The sequence below is a fragment of the Podarcis vaucheri genome, assembly GCF_965113315.1.
Source record: "Podarcis vaucheri genome assembly, chromosome: 3".
Classification (NCBI taxonomy): Eukaryota; Metazoa; Chordata; class Lepidosauria; order Squamata; family Lacertidae; genus Podarcis; species Podarcis vaucheri.
This window is the reverse complement of record NC_138761.1, coordinates 7,043,703-7,063,042: the sequence shown is the minus strand read 5'-3', so window position 1 is coordinate 7,063,042 and position 19,340 is coordinate 7,043,703. Positions and strand designations below refer to the sequence as shown.

General features: G+C 49.0%; 1 protein-coding gene, 1 long non-coding RNA gene and 1 pseudogene across 3 annotated transcripts; 2 read left to right on the top strand and 1 right to left on the bottom strand.

The window, feature by feature from the left end:
* The first annotated feature begins 1,428 nt into the window (after positions 1–1,428).
* Positions 1,429–3,668, top strand: LOC309529177. Its single transcript, XR_014218112.1, has 2 exons — positions 1,429–1,549; positions 3,410–3,668. It is a non-coding gene; the product is annotated as an uncharacterized lncRNA (long non-coding RNA).
* Positions 3,669–3,829: 161 nt separating this feature from the next.
* On the bottom strand, positions 3,830–4,364 carry LOC309529032 (small ribosomal subunit protein eS24 pseudogene; annotated as a pseudogene). The gene has a single exon. The product of its transcript is annotated as a small ribosomal subunit protein eS24 pseudogene (transcript).
* Positions 4,365–8,189: 3,825 nt separating this feature from the next.
* Positions 8,190–19,053, top strand: LOC309529337 (uncharacterized protein). Its single transcript, XM_082217294.1, has 6 exons — positions 8,190–8,382; positions 9,045–9,093; positions 9,715–9,763; positions 11,788–11,889; positions 12,894–13,390; positions 15,210–19,053. The coding sequence occupies exons 1-6, from the start codon at positions 8,296–8,298 to the stop codon at positions 18,899–18,901; spliced, it is 4,476 nt and encodes a 1,491-aa protein (XP_082073420.1). The 5' UTR covers positions 8,190–8,295; the 3' UTR covers positions 18,902–19,053.
* The last annotated feature ends 287 nt before the right edge of the window (positions 19,054–19,340 follow it).

Sequence of the window (19,340 nt, the reverse complement as noted above, 5' to 3'; positions counted from 1 at the left end):
GACAGCAGCATTTGCAAAAGGCGGGAAATGCTCGACCAGCCCTGGCCCCAGCCTGGTGGAACACTCTGTCACAAGAGACCAGGGCCCTGCGGGATTTGACATCTTTCCGCAGGGCCTGCAAGACAGAGCTGTTCCGCCAGGCCTGTGGTCCGGGCACAATCTGACCCTCTTCTTTCTATGGGACTCTGTATGTAAATGGCCTCCTTGGCTCTTTCCATCAGCTCATATGGGACCAGCATGGGTATCCGGGCCTGGTGAACTTTTAATTCCTTACCCCTACAGTTATGATTTGTGGGTTCCCACTTATTTTATTTTGATTTTAAATGTGATTTAAATTGTATTTTAAACTAATAATTTGATTTTGTGTTTTTAATGTATTATATATTTGGTGTTAGCTGCCCTGAGCCCGGTCTCGGCCGGGGAGGGCTGGGTATAAATAAATAAATTTTATTATCATTGTCGTTGTTGTTTAGTCATTTAGTCATGTCCGACTCTTCGTGACCCCATGGACCAGAGGACGCCAGGCACTCCTGTCTTCCACTGCCTTCTGCAGTTTGGTCAAACTCATGCTGGTAGCTTCGAGAACACTGTCCAACCATCTCGTCCTCTGTTGTCCCCTTCTCCTTGTGCCCTCAATCTTTCCCAACACTTTCCTAAGAATTGTCTGTGGGGAAAACTTTTCTGTGTTGTCTTCCAGGCGCTCCTGCTTATTTGCAAATTGATTAACAGATTATTATTATTATTATTATTATTATTATTATTATTATTATTATATCTGTTGATCAATGTGCAAATAAGCAGCAATGCCTGGAACACAACACAGAAAAGTTTTTTTTCCACAGACAATTCTTAGGAAAGTGGCCAGATAAATTAAATATAAAGGTAAAGGAACCCCTGACCATTAGGTCCAGTCGTGACCGACTCTGGGGTTGCGGAGCTCATCTCGCTTTACTGGCCGAGGGAGCCGGCAAACAGTTTCCGGGTCATGTGGCCAGCATGACTAAGCTGCTTTTGGCGAACCAGAGCAGCGCATGGAAATGCCGTTTACCTTCCCACCAGAGCGGTACCTGTTTATCTACTTGCACTTTGAGGTGCTTTCAAACTGCTAGGTTGGCAGGAGCAGGGACCGAGCAATGGGAGCTCACCCCGTCGTGGGGATTTGAACTGTCAACCTTCTAATTGGCAAGTCCTAGGCTCTGTGTTTTAACCCACAGTGCCACCCGCGTCCAGAAATTAAATATACTTAGGAGAAAATAGATGTGAGGGAGATATTCGTTGTTCCGATGTCGAAAGGCAAAGTTGCAAGGAATACCTGCTTGCAATATTCCCTGCTCCGATGCAGAAACATATAGTTTCCTTTCAACATTGCGTGGGCACTGCAACTTTATAAACAGAGGGAACCTCCTAGCTGCATGCAAAGTTACCTTCCCTGTGCCTTAGAGTCTCTTTCCTCTGGCCATTAGATAAAACTCAGAGAAAACTCCAGCCATGATGTTTCCTTACCTCAGTCTAGCTGTACAGGTTGTTCTTGTCTTCAGTACTATTGCAGGTAAGAGAGCAGTTCTGATTATTCTTATGCTTAAGGTACGTTTCCTATGCTTATGACAATATTTTGTGCCCTAGTTCATCACGCTGCTTTAAATGTGCATTTTGTATTTTACTTCCTTCAATAATGTTGACTTTTGAAATGTTTAAGTTTTTTTGTTAACTTTGCTGCATTGCATGTGCATTCTACAGTGGGCCTCTTTTGCAATGTTTTGTTTTGAAATCTTTAAGTTAATATTTTAGTTTAATTATATTGTTTTGAATGTATACTATATATTTGATTTTTTCTGGCTTGCTTTATTTGACCCTTGGGGTCCCTCCCAGCTATACAATTCTATGTGTCTCTGATGCTATTTGATGTTTTAATGTAGTCATAAACAATAAACAAAACATCAAAAAGTACAGAACCAAGTTGAACAATTTCCACATAAATCATTTGATCTAAAATAAAGATATAAAGATAATAATAACAGCAACAACCACCCCCAACAACCCTCTCCAGACAATGACCGCTCCCCGCTTGAAATGGGGGGCGCCCTTTGCGTGGACGCGTGCAGCCCCTAGATCTGGAGCGGCTCCAACAGCATAGGCTTGGCTTTGCCTTCCCTCAGGTGGGATACCTGGAGGTCTCCACCTACCTCAGTCAGTTGTCCAATCCCACCTGGGGGAAGCGTTGCCAAGGAGACCAGGCCAGGTAGGGGAGGGATTACCTGCCCACACAATAGAGGCAGGATCTTACCTAGGAATCCACACTTGGCAATACCTCAGCAACCTTAGCTTTTGTAGCTGGAGTCAGTCCAGGTCCTGCCCTCCCAGGCCAGGTGGAAAAGGTCTGTAAGGCAGAGGACAGGTTTTCCTGGAATCTCTGCCAATATGGTCTCTGGCCTTTTCAGCAGCCTCAGCTTTTGTAGCTGGAGTCAGTCAGGTACTGCTAGGATTGCCATATTTTGAAGAGCAAAAAAAGAGGACACATTTGCCGACTTCTACTTTTAACTATGGATCGTTATGATGACTCTACCCATGAAAAAGAGGATGTGTCCTGGGAAAAGAGGACATATGGCAACCCTGAAAGCTAATGACTGCCAATCCACAGGAAGACTTCAGTCACGAGCAGATGTCGCTTCTGAACTCTTCCATCCAACTGTGGTGTTAACACAATACGTTGTAAGAGTGAGAGATATCCAATGAGTCACCTATACGCACAAGTGTGAATGTTTGCTCATGATTTAAAACCCTGAGTGCCTGCTCTCAGGTATGGATCTTCATCTGGGGGTGCAGAGACAGGGCTTGGTTTATGCTGAAGGGGAAAGCGATGTGTCGCTTTATGAATCAGACTAGCGGATAAATACATTCCAGGCACATTGATGCTGTTTTTAATATGCTGGACTTTTAATGTCCTGGGTCTTCATTTAGTTATTTCTATTAAAAAAAATTCCTTCCAGTAGTACCTTAGAGACCAACGAAGTTTGTTATTGGTATAAGCTTTTGTGTGCATGCGAAGTGTATCTGAAGAAGGGTGCATGCACATGAAAGCTCATACCAATAACAAACTTTGTTGGTCTCTAAGGTGCAACTGGAAGGATTTTTTTATTTTGTTTCAACTACGGCAGACCAACACGGCTACCTACCTGTAACTAGTTATTTCTATGTTTATTGTTTATTTCATAATATTTATTCACCACTTGATGTGGGGGAGAACCTCCAAGTGGTTTACCAGGGGAATAAAAGAATAAAATTATCCAGAAAAAGTTAAAAACAACTCTTTAAAACATTCAAAAGAGAAAATCAGCAGCCCTGTTTTGTATATTTTCCTGATGATAACCGAATCCTAAAGGCTTCTCCATCACCAACTCTTTGTACGCAGCGCACAGACAGGGGGAAGTAGTGAAGAATTTGGTGCAAGTCGTTATCTGCAACGAAGGCCGGGGATACTGCCTTGATGTTCAGTCCCTCGGGCCTTGTGTTCAACAACAACAACTGTCCGAACAAAACAATAAACAAGGGCTGCACTTCGTTTGAAGGAAGAGGCATGTGAGGAGCCCCGATCAGCTGCAAGGGCCTTCTTCAATTGTTAAGAAGAAGATTCCCTTCCAATGAATCAATAAATGTTATTCAATATGCAAGCAGTCCAGTTCTCTCTTTGGTGCTATTAGATAGTTCTCATCCCCACTTCATCTTCACAACAACCCTCTGAGGTAGGTTAGGCTGAGAGTGAGCTCCATGGCCAAGTGAAAATTTGAACCCTGCTCTTGCAGAACCCAGTTGAACACTCTAGTCCCCCCCCTTTTTTTTTTTGAGTTTTCACAGAATTTATTTGACCGGAATGCAACACAACAGTACAATCTCCATATATTTTCTGCCAGGATAATTTAATTTCTGTTAAAATCGACTGCTGGCTCACTTCTTGCCAGCACCAACATTTGCTTTAGTTGTTCCTCTGACTTTCTTCTTCCTGTTCTTACGTTCTTTACCCTGTTTCCTTGAAGTCTTTTTCTTTTCATACAAACCATGCCTGGCTAGTCTGTGCTTTGGTTCATTTTTCTTTGCATAGTCGAGGGAATCGTAGATCATGCCAAAGCTTGTTGTCTTCCCACCTTCAAAATGAGTCCTGAAGCCAAAGACGAAAATGACATCTGGGGTTGTCTTGTACATTTTGGCCAACTTTTCGTGGATTTCAGTTTTGGGAACAGTGGCCTTTCCAGGATGAAGAACATCTATCACCATCTGCTTATGCTGAAGCAGCCTATTGGTCATGAACTTCCTTGTTCGGATGGTGACAGTGTTGTTCATCTTGGTGGCGTCTCCGGCAAAAGGCCTCTAGTCCCCATTTTGTTTGTCAGGACATACACAAGTATGGTTTGTTTGTTTTTTAGGTATATTGTGACCCTGCAGTGAGGGTGGGGGGAAATTTCAATTCAGAATTTAAAAGGAAACTTCTCCAATTCATACTTTCTAAAACTATAAAGGAACGAAAGAGTTGGTCTCTTCCAACTCTATGATTCTATGATTCTATGATTCTATGAAAACACAGCCGTCCTTTGAAATTTGCACTTCTCTGAATTTTGCAATGCAATGCAATTTCCCCAGCCAAATAATGTGTACCAAAAAACACACACATGCTTGGTAAAGTGTGAGTGCAACTGCATAGATGAATGAAGGTGGCATTATACTGGGAGGAACCAACCACCCAATAAAGTGTATATTGGCAAAATTGTTTATAATGGGAGAAATTTGCACTGAAACGAATCAATGTGAGAACTTAAAAAAAAAACCCTGCTGTGGGAATGTGGAGAACTGATCTTATGCCTGGTAAAATGAGAAGCTGGGAGGGTCTAAAATTGTCAAATTTGCCCCTCAATAACCCTGCAGAGCCTTCAATGCATGGGCGAAAGGCTGAGATATTTGATGGGAGGGCAGAGTGCTCAGGCCATGTATTTCTATATTATTACATCCATATTTATGTGTGTTTCACCTCTTCCTCCCCATTCCTCCCCTCACAACAACCCTGTGACTTAGGCTAAGCTGCACGACAGTGGCTGGCCCAAGGTTCCCCCTGTGAGCTTCATGGCTTGAGTGGGGATTTGAACCCTGATCTCCCAGGTCCTAAGTCCCACACTCCAACCACTTCTTGTTGTTTAGTTGTTTAGTCGTGTCCGACTCTTCGTGACCCCATGGACCAGAGCATGCCAGGCACTCCTGTCTTCCACTGCCTCCCGCAGTTTGGTCAGACTCATGTTGGTAGCTTCAAGAACACTGTCCCACCATCTCGTCCTCTGTCGTCCCCTTCTCCTTGTGCCCTCCATCTTTCCCAACATCAGGGTCTTTTCCAGGGAGTCTTCTCTTCTCATGAGGTGGCCAAAATATTGGAGCCTCAGCTTCAGGATCTGTCCTTCCAGTGAGCACTCAGGGCTGATTTCCTTCAGAATGGAGAGGTTTGATCTTCTTGCAGTCCATGGGACTCTCAAGAGTCTCCTCCAGCACCATAATTCAAAAGCATAAATTCTTCGGTGATCAGCCTTCTTTATGGTCCAGCTCTCACTTCCATACATCACTACAGGGAAAACCATAGCTTTAACTATACGGACCTTTGTTGGCAAGGTGATGGCTCTGCTTTCTGCTTTTTTAAAATGCTGACTCTAACTCCAGTATCTCTGCCAAGAAAACTCCATGGACAAAGAGAACTCTAGCCACTACACCCCACCAGATATCACTGCACGTGCATTCCAGACAAGGGACAGGAAGAAGAGTGTCCACTCTCTCTGTGTTCTGCTTTTGTGCCACTCACCAATAGGGAGTTACGATATTGAAGCAATGCAGCTGCGAGCTGCTGGTAGCTTGAAAACATCACATGATGGAATGTTGGGACTGTTCCGTGGGAAACAGAGGGACAGTCAATTCACAGTGCAGAGGGCACCGGAATTAGCTCAGAGTGTAATATGAGCTGTACAGGAAGTACAGGGGGAGTTTGAAGAGAGCAGTCATGTTTTTTGTAACGCTGCAAAGACAGAAATAAAAGCATGTAAATACGTTTCTGTCTATCTTTTTCCCCTGCCGGGGGGGCAGGAAAGAGGGCGGGGGTGTTCGTCTCACGCTGAGAAGGATCGCCTATCACGACCTCTGCCTGGATCTTGCCAGGAATGCAGACAGGGAGGTCAACAGGAGATCAAGCCGGGTGCCTGGAGAGTTGCCAGTTTCTCCTGATAAAGGCTTGATTCCCGACAGACCTCCCCCTCTGTAGGCCCACCATGGCTAAGGGACAGGCAAAGGGAAAGAACTGGGAGGAGAGGGAAGTCCCATTCAGCCTAGCAACCCTCCTCCTCTCAAAGCAGTGATTGGCATACACACTCCCTCTTTCTCCTCCTGGAAGGAGAAAGCTGTACCTTCAAACGGTTTAGGATGCCTCTGGCTCTAACATGCAGGATACTTCCATCTCTACCATGCCATGATTCACACAAACCACCATACATTTAGCATCCATGAAAAGTGGCCCTATGCATTTGCCAGTGTGGGAGTGTAGAGCTGCTAATTGTTTGTTGTTGGGGGAGATCCTGGGTCATTTTGGACTTCCGTGTGTGTGGAAGAACACTGTCCACATTCCTCCAGCAGCCAGGCTCTTCTCGTATCCTTACATTGTTCTCTTTAGTCAAAGTCAAGTAAAGGACCCCTGGATGGTTAAGTCTAGTCAAAGGCGACTATGGGGTGCGGCGCTCATCTCGCTTTTCAGACCAAGGGAGCCAGCATTTGTCCACATTGTCATGTGGCCAGCAGGACTAAACGGCTACTGGTGCACGGAGGACTGTGACGAGTGCCAGAGCGCACAGAAATGCCGTTCACCTTCCTGCCACAGTGGTACCTATTTATCTACTTGCACTGGTATGCTTTCAAACTGCTAGGTTGGCAGGAGCTGAGACAGAGCAATGGGAGCTCGCTCCATCTCACTTCAGTGCAGGTAGTGGGTGGGGGGCAAGCTAACTTAGGGGGGTGGAAGATGCCCAGTTCGCCAACAACTCATTGGCACTGCCTATTCTTATCTTGAAAATTTTTAACAACAACAAAAGTAAGGCACTGCCCAGCAACCCCCAGCATCTGAGCAGATAAACCAAGCCTTATGAGGAACAGTTGAAGGAGCTGGGTATGTTGAGCCTGGAAAAGAGGAAACTGAGGGGAGGTAAGATAGCCATCTTCAAATATCTCAAGGGCAGTCACATGGAAGAGGGTACAAGCTTGTTTTCTCTTGCTCTGGAGGGTAACCAATGGCTTCAAGTTAGAAGAAAGAACATTCTGACCAAACATACAGAAAAACGTTCTGATAGCAAGAGCTGTTCGACAGTGGAAAGGTCTCTGTTATGTATTGAAGTTCTCACCCTGGCCACCAGGAGTATCGTGTATACAGTGGTACCTCGGGTTACATATGCTTCAGTTTACATACGCTTCAGGTTACAGACTCCGCGAACCCAGAAATAGTACCTCGGGTTAAGAACTTTGCTTCAGGATGAGAACAGAAATCGTGCTCCGGCGGCACAGCGGCAGCAGGAGGCCCCATTAGCTAAAGTGGTGCTTCAGGTTAAGAACAGTTTCAGGTTAAGAACAGACCTCCAGAACGAGGTACTTAACCCGAGGTACCACTGTATAGTTTTCACTCAGTTCCACGTCAGTTAATTTAGGCGGGGAACCCTGGGTTGTTGTTGTTACAATGTTGACAGCCGACTGTCTATAAAAGCAGGCCGGCTGAGCTGTTCAGTTCAGTTCAGTTCCAGCTTACTTATAAAGAACTACTTGGAGAAATCTCTGTGCCGTCTGCTATGTCCACCCACTACTTAATAGTGGTGGTAGACTCTGCTTCCTTGGAGGTTTTTAAGCAGAGGTTGGAAGGCCATCTATCAGGGATGCTTTAGCTGAGATTCCTGCATTGCAGGGGGTTGAACTTGATGACTCTAGTGGTCCTTTCTGACTCTAGAGTTCTATGATTCTGTGCTGCCCAAGGAAGGTGCCTCCCTCAGCCCAAGGATAGGGCCAACTCTGTGTGGCTGCCCCACAAGTTCCCTTGCCCAGAGCAGGCAGGAGGCTACTCCAGGCTCATTGTGATGTCTGGCCAGTGTTCACAGAGCACCCGTCATCACCACCACTCTGGTCCAAGGAGCTGGTGGGCCTTTGTGATGTGGGCGTGACTCCAAGAAGGGGACGCCTGGCTGGGCCCAGGAAGTACTCTTGCTCTCCAGGTCAACAGGCAGTTTTTTCTTCCTGCCGGAAATGAGCTGGTGTCACTGGGCCTTCGAGCTGATACAGCTCTTGATCTTCATCACTCTCTGGGTCTTCTGGGTGGCTGCAGCCTTGTGGGTAAGAGACTCTCCTCAGCGGAGGATCACAGAGGAGCCTTCCAGCCTAACTTCAGGGTCCCTGTAGAGCAGCCTTTCTCAACCTGTGGGTCCCCAGATGTTCTTGAACTACAACTCCCATCACCCCTAGCTAGCAAGGCCAGAGCTCGGGGATGATGGGAGTTGTAGTCCAACAAGATCTGGGGATCCACAGGTTGAGAACCGCTGCTGTAGAGAAATGAATGGGCAGCAAGTGCAGCAAGCCCAGAACTGGGATTACATGCCCATGACTTCTTGTCATAGTAAACAATCTACCCTTGGTTGCTGTTTTTGAACCATCATCAATGGAAGTCCTGTGTACAACACATTATAATCGTCTAACTTGTGGGTTACTAGAGCATACACAACAGAAGCCATGCTATCCCCGTCCACATAGGTTCATGACCAAAGCTGACAGAAGACACTTTGTGTCACTGAGCTGCCTCCATTGACAAGGTTTACTGAGGACTTGTGTGGGACATGCAGGGGGTGGAGTCTGGGAGATAAAGGGTGTGGCTTAGCATATCGGGGGTGGGGCCTGGTGGCACTGGGTGAGATCTCAGATGTACAGAAAAGGCTACAACTTACTTAAACTTTGTTGTTCACCTACCCAATGCTGTCTCCTTTTTACCTCTTGTGCAACAGGCTTGTAGCCCCAGGACCAGGTGGCTAAAGCTTCATGAGACATGGATTGGTGAGCAGTCAGTCTATTCCTTTAGTCTCTTTGGGGAAGGTAGCATAGCTGTCAACTTACAAATTTGAAAATAAGGGACCAGCAGCCTCAAAAATAAGGGATTAGCAGACAAAATAAGAGATTTTCCAGGCACAGGTATGTTCAACTTCTTAAGCCCCTCCAAGCCAAAGGCAGAAAGCCCAGCCAGCAGCCAAATGAAGTCTCAAGCGGTGGTTCCCACAGCGCAGCAACCCCGCAAAGGGGATGCAGCAAGGAAAACCACCGTCACTTCTCCGCTGGGAAGTGCAGAGCAAAGGCGAGTCCCCAGGAAACGCAGCCGACTTGATTGGCACAAAGCATGCAAGCTCCACCCCCCCAGTTGTTCTTAGGCTCCTTATTGGGTGAACAACGCAGCCAAGCAACACAGTTGGAGCCTCCCTCCTCCCTGGCCGGCAGGGAGGGAGGGAGAGGAGCTGCTTCCTCTGAAACCCGGGAAATTTAAGGGACATCATCAATAAGGGACAGCAGCAGGAAATGGTGCTGGGATAAGGGAGTTTCCCGCCAAATAAGGGACGGTTGACAGCTATGGAAGGTAGACTTGGATTGTTGGCCTTCACAAGCCTCTCTGTCTCTTGCTTTCAGCCTGCAACGGATTCTTTCAGAAAGAAAGCAAAGCGAGCAGCTCAAAGAAGTAAGTGGTAGCCAGTTTCCCTTTTTCCCACTGCCCTCTGTAGCACCCTCCTTGCTGTCCCAAACCATTAGGTCCCACCATATTTGGAGGAGAGATGAATGTCCTGTGGCTGTGAAACACTTTCCTTTCTGTATTTCATTTTTATTTACTTATTTCTCTGGAGACTCTCCAAAATACATTATGAAAACCTGTATTTCTGTAAATACACAACTTATAACATTATACATCTGTAAAACACATTCCGATTAAGCAATCCACAAGTTAGTATAAGCCTTTGGTACTGGTCTTTGGGTTTCCTGGAGAATTTGTAAATGAAATGAAGCACCGCTGTTCTTCCACAAATATATATTTGTACTTTGTTCCTCTTAATTTGTGAATCAACTTTTTTGTAAGGGCAATGTGCCAAGCACTCAAATTTACACCATTTACCGTATTTTTCACTCCATAAGGCACACCTGACCATAAGACGCACCTAGTTTTTAGAGGGGAAATCCAAGGAAAAAATATTATTTAAAGGGACCGCTGAGCAGAGCCTGTATGCATCCCAGGCTCTGCTCCGCGCTCCCTTTCACCAGCCGCGTGGAGCATGTGTGCAGCTCTTGCAGGCTTTTCCCCGAGGAGGGAGAAGGGCAGCTCATCACTGACGGGTGGCGGGATGAAGGCTCCCCGTGCCCTGCGGAGGCTTTGCACAGCTAAGCCAGAAGCTAGCACAGCGAGAGGGAGTGCTGTGCAGTGCTCCCTCTCGCTGTTCTGGCTTTTGGCTTAGCCGCGCAGCCTGCATTCGCTCCATAAGATGCACACACATTTCCCCTTACTTTTTAGGAGGGAAAAAGTGAGTCTTATAGAGTGAAAAATATGGTAAATCCTTCCAGAATGTGACTATAACCATGCTGACAGCCACTAGGACAAATCCAGTCCAGCTTCTCATTTAAATACAGTGGTACCTCGGGTTAAGAACTCAATTCATTCTGGAGGTCTGTTCTTAACCTGAAGCACCACTTTAGCTAATGGGGCCTCCTGCTGCCACTGCGCCGCCGCTGCATGATTTCTGTTCTCATCCTGAAACAAAGTTCTTAACCCGAGGTAATATTTCTGGGTTAGCGGAGTATGTAACCTGAAGCGTGTGTAACCTGAAGTGTATGTAACCTGAGGTACCACTGTATAAATTTAGTAGCTCAAGCTCTGGAGACTTCCTGACACGCTGATGGGTAATTTTACTTATTTCATTTAACACTTGTCCTCAAAAAGTTGTCACTTTGGGGCATGTCCACCACAAGTGCCTATAGCTGCCTGCAACTTACTCTAAGATTCACCCCTGACTTCCATTTGAAGTCCATTTCCTGCATATGCTTTTTTTTTATCTACTGCAAATCATCCAGAAAGCTCCCTTCTGACTGTCCTTGTCCTATAGCAGTGGTTCTCAACCTGTGGGTCCCCAGATGTTGTTGGACTACAACTCCCATCACTCCTAGCCAACATGACCAGTGGTCAGGGATGATGGGAGTTGTAGTCCAACAACATCTGGGGACCCACAGGTTGAGCACCACTGCCCTATAGGATACTGAGGAGAACACATTGTCCTTCGATCCACCCCTGCGGTTAGCCTTCATGCCCTTGTGTGCTGTGCAAGGAAGCTTCATTATCATCTCAGTGGCTACTGACCTGATGGGCATGTTCTAACTTCATTGCCAGAGGCAACATGCTTCTGAACACCAGTTGCTGGAAACCACAGGAGGGGAGAGTTCTCTTGTACTCAGGTCCTTCTGGTGGACTTCCCACAGACATCTGGTTGGCTGCTGTGAGAACAGGATGCTGGACTAGATGGTCTACTGGCCTGATCCAGCAAGGCTCTTCTTATGATCTTGCATTAACACCAAATTAAAAGAAGTCCAATCTGTTTCTGATGATGCAGTCCAGGCATTCCAGCCTGGCCATGCTCAGTTCCCATCAGGTTTTGACAGCTGAACTGGCTACCAGATAGATCTTCCAAAGAATCCTTAGCCAGCCTGTCTCCTTCCCACCAGACTTCCAGAGCCAACTAAGATCTTGACCTTGGAGTGCAGACTGAGCTCTACAGAGGTGAACATCCCACCCCAACCGAAGGAGCTGGAGATGGATCTGGACTCGTAAGTCAGTGGACAATGGAGAAGGAGGGAGAGAGAGGGAGAGCAACAAGGTCTGGGGTGCAAAATAGGTATGGTGTGGGGAGATCCATGGCTCAAACTTCCAACTAGGAATTGGGAAAGGAGGGGGAATTGCTGCATTTTAATGTGACCTTTCCTAATTTGCACCTCCTCAACCAATAGGCAAACCAAAGCATGCCAGACATAGAACACTAGAGTTGGAAACATAGCTGTCAACTTTTCCCTTTTCTTGCAAGGAATCCTATTTGGAATAAGGGAATTTCCCTTTAAAAAAGGGAAACGTTGACAGCTATGATTAGAAGGGACCTCAAGGGTCATCCAGTCCAACCCACTGCAACGCAGAAATTATAGCTAAAGGATCCCTGGCTGATGATCATCCAGCCTCTGTTTAAAAACCTCCAATGAAGGAGAGTCCATCACCTTCTGAGTCTTTTCCACTGTCAAACACCTCTTTGCATCGGATTGGTCTACCTGGTGTTTAGTGGGAATCTCCTTCTTTGAAGTTCAAATCTTGCTCCACCTTCCATGTGACAGCCATTTAATACTTGATATTTCTAATAAATACGTTTCTAAAATACACATTGTTGTTCGTGCTTTTGGCTAACATACACATTTCTGCAAGCAATTTCCCCTGATATAATGCATTTCTGCAATGTTATTTTCCACTATTATGTACATCTTCATGCACATTTTCTCCTTAATATATATGTTTTTGTACACATTCTTTAGTTGGGGAACTGCAAAAGCAACACCCAGAAGGAGTTGCTCCTCACTCTTTTATTTACTGCAGAGGTGAGGAACGTGTGGCCCTCCAGTTGCCGAACTACACATCCCATCAGCTCCAGCAAACATGGCGAATGGCCAATGATTATGGGACTTGTAGTTCATCAACATCTGGTGTACCAAAGGTTCCCCACAGACCTGATTTAATGTATTCCACAGAGCCATAATTCTCATATCTGTTTGTGTGTGTTTCTGCCCGTTAGAGTCCTGTCTAGTCTCTCCAGCACCTCCTTGGGCTCCCTCACGTCCATCAGCAGCAATTGGTCTTTGTCCTCATCAAGCGATGATGTAATAAGCATCCCAGACACGCCCCTCACCTCCTCACCATCCGCCCCAGAGGAAGATGGCCGGTACTCACCACTGCTTCACAGACCCTGTGGAGCTGGCCTCGAGGAACTCCACAGAGACCCCACGTCCCACCAGCCTGCTCAGTTCAACATCTGCCGGAAGGTGCTTCAGGAGTTGTGGGGAGAGCCCACGCCCAACTGGGAGTCCCTGAACGAACTGATCCCTGGTGCACCAAACCTCCAGCAAGCATCTGAGGTCACCAGTGTAACTGACTTTGACAGCATCTCCAGCAGAAGAAGCAGAGAGGAAGCTTTGAGCAAGTGGGAGAGACATCAGCCTCTGAGCGATCAGGAAGAAGTTCAGCGCAGCAGCTCATGGGAAATGTTCGCTGTTGTGCCCAGGCCCTCAAGCTGTGAGTAACAGGCCCCATTCCCACCCCCATTTTCACTAAATACAGTGGAACCTTGGGTTGCGAACGTGATCCATGCGGGAGGCAGGTTTGCAAGCCTCAGTGCCGCGTCTGCGCATGCACAGATCGCAATTTGGTGCTTCTGCGCATGCACAAAGCACGATTTAGCACTTTTGTGCATGCGAGAGTGCCAAAACCCAGAAGTAACCCGTTCCGGTACTTCCGGGTTCAGCGCGGTGCGCAACCCGAAAACACATAACCTGAAGCATCTGTAACCCGAGGTACCACTGTACTCTTCTGCACATCATTGAGGAAGGTTGTAGATCTTCCAAGCATCTCTGCCTTCTACACACATGGAACATTCCTGGACAGAGGAACTGGCCATGTTGTAAGCTCTCCCCCTCCCCCTGTCATTCTAAGAGAAAACTGCTTCCCAAAGGAGTGAGACTTGAACCCAGAACCCTCTGGCCTGAGTCACAAGTTGCTGTTGATGGTAGTGGTGGAAATTGTACTTGTTCATTTCTCACTACATAAAATGTCTCAAAGCAATTGCACAATTCAAAACCCATACAAATACGAAAGTTTAAATGAAACATCAAACAATGTTATTTTCTGAAACTGCTCATTTGGGGCACAGCGAGTGATGACCATAGAGACAAATTTGCACATGCCAAGTTATTTATTCATCTCCATTTGTGAATCACTTCCCATGAAGCAACTCAACGCAATGTAAAAGGTACATTCTGATTGTAAAGATGTTGTTCCCCCACAGATTCTACTCCAAATCAGTTCTATTTGCTTTCCATTGTCTCCATTCATTAAAAACATATACAAGCCAACACAAATAAATGTGTTACCCTAAATTAAAACTTACCCAGTAAACACAGATCACTGCCCCCACAATTCAATTTCCCCCAAAATCATTACCCACCTTGGGGCATGGGGGGGGAGATTTGGGTTGGTACCCCATAGTTCTCCTCCATAGGGGTCAGTGGGAAGAGGCAACAAGGTTTGTCTGCCTTCCCATCACTGTGTCACTGCAACCAAACAGGAGGAAGAGATGTGAGACAATGACCACTCCCCACATCAAATGGGGGGGCGCCTTTTGTACAGTTGCACACAGCCCCCCCTAATCCCATGCGGCTCCCGGAAGTACAGCCTGGATTCACCCCCCCAGCTGGACACCCGGGAGGCAGCCGCCTACCTCTGCCAGTTACCCAATCGCAGCTGGGGAGGCGTTGCCAGGAGAGAGTTGGCCAGGTAAGGGGAGGGATCGCCCTGCCCACACAATAGTGGGCAGAACTTACCTGGGAGTTTTCAGTCCACTCGGGTTTCGCCTGGGGCTGGGGGGTCTCCCCCTGTCTGTGCAATGAGGAGGTTGGTGCAGTGTGAATGCACCAGCAGAGTCAATGTAGCACCCCTGCTGGTGTGCTTTCATCACACTGCCTTCTCTGCTGCCTCCCTCCTTCCCTTCTTCTTCCTGGTGACACTTGTGACGGGGTCAGGTAAACAACTACACCCCTCCTCAACAACTGCTACTGAAATGCTCTAACACAGCTTTTCTCAACCTGTGGGTCCCCAGATGTTGTTGAACTACAACTCCCATCACCCCTAGCTAGCAAGGCCAGAGCTCAGGGATGGTGGGAGTTGTAGTCCAACAACATCTGGGCACCCACAGGTTGAGAACCGCTGCTCTAACAGGTCAGGATTACCCTGGTCCCTGAATCCTCACCTTGACAATCTATCTGAGATGTTGTGACATTCTGGAGAAAGAACTGGTCCGTTTCTGAGTACTTCCGCTTTTCTCTCTCCTCTCTCTCAGGTCCAAACTGCAACCCCCAAACTTCCCGAGTGTCTTCTGGTCAACCTTTGGCTCTGCCCACATCCGACAGCATCCGGGACAGGCTCTCACCTTCAGGGAACACCAAACAAGCTCATGTGAAAGCCACGGCCCAGCTTTTGGAGGAGATGATGTCGGAGGGAGCAGTTTCCTGGGAGGAGAGGCCTGCCTTGCCCAAACACCCTTCCCAAAGGGGTCAGCTTCATCACCGTAGATCCTGCACAGCACTTGGGTCAGATGCCACCCAGCGCTTGGACTTCAATGTGAAGAAGAAGCAGATCCCAGAGCTCTGGGGGGAGCCCAACCCCTCGACTAAGTCCCTGGCCAAACTGACATGCCAGGCTCCCCTCTCCCCTTCCCCAGACCGCTCCTCAAGCCCCCCACAGAGGGCTGAGAAGGAGAGAAGCAAGCAGTCTGGGCCCATGAGCATCAGTCCAACTAGTGTGAAAACCAGGGCCCAGCTTCTGGAGGCAATAATGCTAAGGGGGGGAACATCTTGGAAGGAGAGGCCTGCCTTGCCCAAACCTCATTCCCACAAGGCCCACCAAGCTCCCCGTGGTCCCTGCACAGCCATCAGCCCAGACACCGCTCAGCACTTGGAGTTCAACATGAAGAAGAAACAGATGCACAATCTCTGGGGGGAGGCCACTCCTTTGACTCACTCCCTGGACTGCCAGGTCACCCGCTCCCCATCACCTGCACACTCCTGTAGCCCCTCACAGAGGGTTGAGGAGGAGGAAGAGCTGTCTGAGCCAGCCAGGGCCCCCTCAAGGGGGCTTGCATCCCAAACTGTGAAGGGGTGTTCCCCCCAGCCCATTCCCTTTACATTCTCCCAAAAGGGCAGTGCTGTCCAGGTAGCCCCCAAGAAAAGAGCAGAGGAAGGAAATGAATTCAGGGTAGCAAAAAGGGTCACCCTGCCTCCCACAAGATCAGGCTTTTCAGAGAGTTCTCTAAGGAGCAGGTTTGTAAGCAGAGGTAGAACTAGGCGCCCCAGGAGCAGCCACCTCACCAGCAAAAGCAGTCCAGGGGTCCTTGGTGCCCCTGAGAAGAAAGTGAAGGCTTCAGGCGTGATGGGTCAAGCTGAGAGCCTTGAAAGTAAGGAAGCCCAAAGCTGTCAAACTGGGACAGAGAGTCAGAGGCAGCCCTCCAAGAGCATCAGGAAGGTGAAGGCCATTCCACACCAAGGTGCATCCCATCTAAAAGACCACGGAATCTCTCCCAAGGACCCTGTGCCCATAGCAAAGCCTGGCAGTGCCCAGCTGGCACTTGGAGTCACGCTCCCTTTGCACCCAGGACAAGATGCCTTGCAACAGTTAGAAATCAGGAGGGCAGAGAAAATGATGGTCCCCGCACAGGAATCTGCACCTCAAGCTTCAAGGGAACCCCATTCTTCTTCCAAGAAGGAAATCGAGTTGTCAGAAAAAGTGAAGGCCCCCGTGCGAGAATCTGCACCCCAACCCTCGATAGAGGAAGGTCCACAACCTGCACCTCAGTTTTCCTCCAAGAAGGAAATCCAGCTGTCAGAGCAAATGGAGGCCCCTGTGCGAGAATTCACACCCCACACCTCAATGGAGTGCCACCAACCGCCACCCCTCCCTTTCTCCCGTTCTGTCCAACACACACTAGAAAGCAGTGCAGGCAGAGGCAGAGAGGGAAAGAGTCTTGTTCAAAAGGCAGAAGACAGTCCCTGCTCTGCAAGGACTGACACTCCTATGGACCATGTAAGAAAGAGCCTTGCAGCTGGGGGTGAGCCTCACAACCCCATAGATAACAGACTCACCAGCCATGGCAGCATCCTGGAGAACCAAAGCAAGGGTGAACCTTTCCATGGGATGGACTCAGCTGAGAGTCCTTGGGAAGTAAGAAGCCGCCAAGCAGGAGGAGAAAACACCCTGGACGACATGCACAGGAGGAAGGACATGTCCCGTGAAGATCCACCCCAACTGATGGGCCACACAGTGAGTTTGGAGGAGAACCTCCCCAAGGAACCTTTTGCTATAGCAAAGGCCAGCGCTCCTGGGCAGGTGCTGATTGCCACAGATCCTGGGCACGAATGCCAAGGTGCTTTGCAACAAGATGGAGAAGGAGGACCACCCGTGGCAAAGCCACTCTTGTCCTCTGAGAAGGGCAGCAGGACATTAGAGCAAGCCAAGTCCTCCTCACAGAGACCTGCCCCAGAGGTCCCCTATGCGACACTCTCCATTTCCGAGGAGAGAGAAAGCACAGCCCGAGCCATGTTGAAGCCTGAAGCTAGGGAGGGGAGGGAATTCGGACCAGCTACCAAGTTACCGACCAGCCCACTGCCCACGAGCCAAGTGGCAGCTCCGAAAGCAGTGCTGCCGTTTCAAGGCAACAGCAGTGGGACGACTGTGGCCAAGCTGTCCCCAAGCGCCCAGGCACTCCGTGAGCTGCCCTCCCGCCAGCAGCTAAGCCGCTCCATCCTTGCCTCCCTGAGTGTGGAGCAGACAGTGGAGGACCTGCGGCTCAGCCTGGCGCAAGGCCTCGAGATGGGCCACGGGGAGCTGCGGGCAGAGTACCCGGTGTGCCGGCAGTGCGGGAGCTGCAGCGCCATGTGCCCTCACCCCCGCACTCAGCAGGACCCGCTCCTGCACATCTTCCCGCGGCTGACGGTGCGCAACGGGAATGTGCTGATGGGCCTAGACTTCCACCTGAAGATCAACAAGATCCACGCCAGGAAGTGGGGCCTGCCGGAGACGGCAGAGGAGGGAAAGGCGCAGGAGCAGCTCCCAGAGCGATGCGGCAGCAACAAAGAGGGCATCTCTGCCAACCCGGGCCCCAGGGCCCCTTGCAAGCCTTCTGGAGTGATGGTACAGCATCTGCAAATGGGGACCCAAATCGAGGCCACCTCCTCCTCGGTCCAGGTGAGCCTTGGCAAGAAGCTGGCGGGGAAGGGCAAGTGCCTCCCACCACCCAGCTTGGAGCGCCAACTCCAGCAGGGGCCTCCGCAAGCAGGACACCATCCAGGCAGGGGCCCGAAGGAAGTACCCACGACAGAGAAGCCCTCGAGGAACCCTGTGAAAAGGATGCTGCATGTCATCAAGCAGGCCTGGACCCGCATTCGAGGAAACAAGGAGAAACTGGTCCAGCCCCCCGAAAAGCGAGCTGCAGCTGGCGCTCGTAGAAGACTGGGGACTCCGCCAGTCAAGGATTCTTCCCGGAAGCGCTCTACACGGGCCACTTCAGCAAACCCCAAAGCGTTGGGTTTTCCGGCTACCCAAGCAGCAACCGCAGCAGCCGCCCCTCTGGGGCAGGCTCCCCCCATCTGCCGCGTGAAGCCTAGCAGCTCAGGAAACGTCAAGTGTTCTCCTCGTGTGCAGCCCCCAAGACCTTCCAGGCAACCTTCCTCCCAGTTGGGAGCTGCCCCTAGGAAGGGGGCAGCCTCCAGGAAGCCCGCAGCCTATCCCACCACACCAGCCTTTGGGGCCCCCCAGAAATCAGGGCTCGTTGTCAACCAAAAACCCTCTTTCGTACCCTCTGTGAATGCGGGGACGGCCCCGACAAAGCAGGTCGTCCCTCCGGCATCTTTCAAGAGCACCGGGGAAACAGGAAAAGCCCGCCCCAAGAAGGAGTCTCCTGGGACCACCGGGAAAGCAGGGTGTCCCCTTCCCAAAAGGGCACCCACTAAGAAAGTGTGGTTCCTTGCCAGCAAATGAGCAGCTGCTCCTTTTCTCCCAACCTGCTAAGGCTTTGCTGGAGCACCATAAATGACTCAGTGGAGGCCAACCGACCTGGTGCTGATTGAGGAATACTTATATCACAAGGGGGCAGCATGTTCATATTTATAAAATAAATATGTTGCATTTGAGGCTCTGGAAAGGTATGTCTTACAAGTAGGGATGAGTGAATCTGTCAGTTTTTGGTTTCTCTCGGTTTCTCGTTTGTCCTACCTTAAGTTCAGCTCTCAACATTTGCACGTGAAAATTCATCAAATTTTAATTGTGTTTTTCTCTCTGCAATTTTGCCCAATACAGTGGTACCTCGGGTTACATACGCTTCAGGTTACAGACACTTCAGGTTACAGACTCCGCAAACCCAGAAATAGTACCTCGGGTTAAGAACTTTGATTCAGGATGAGAACAGAAATTGTGCTCT

What these genes read in the sequence shown, in the direction of transcription:
- LOC309529337 (XM_082217294.1), top strand. Translation starts at nt 8,296, where the DNA reads ATGAGCTGGTGTCACTGGGCCTTCGAGCTGATACAGCTCTTGATCTTC. An exon ending in GCTTCATGAGACATGGATTG is followed by an intron (nt 9,094 to 9,714) that starts GTGAGCAGTCAG and finishes TCTTGCTTTCAG; the next exon opens with CCTGCAACGGATTCTTTCAG. An exon ending in CTGGAGATGGATCTGGACTC is followed by an intron (nt 11,890 to 12,893) that starts GTAAGTCAGTGG and finishes TCTGCCCGTTAG; the next exon opens with AGTCCTGTCTAGTCTCTCCA.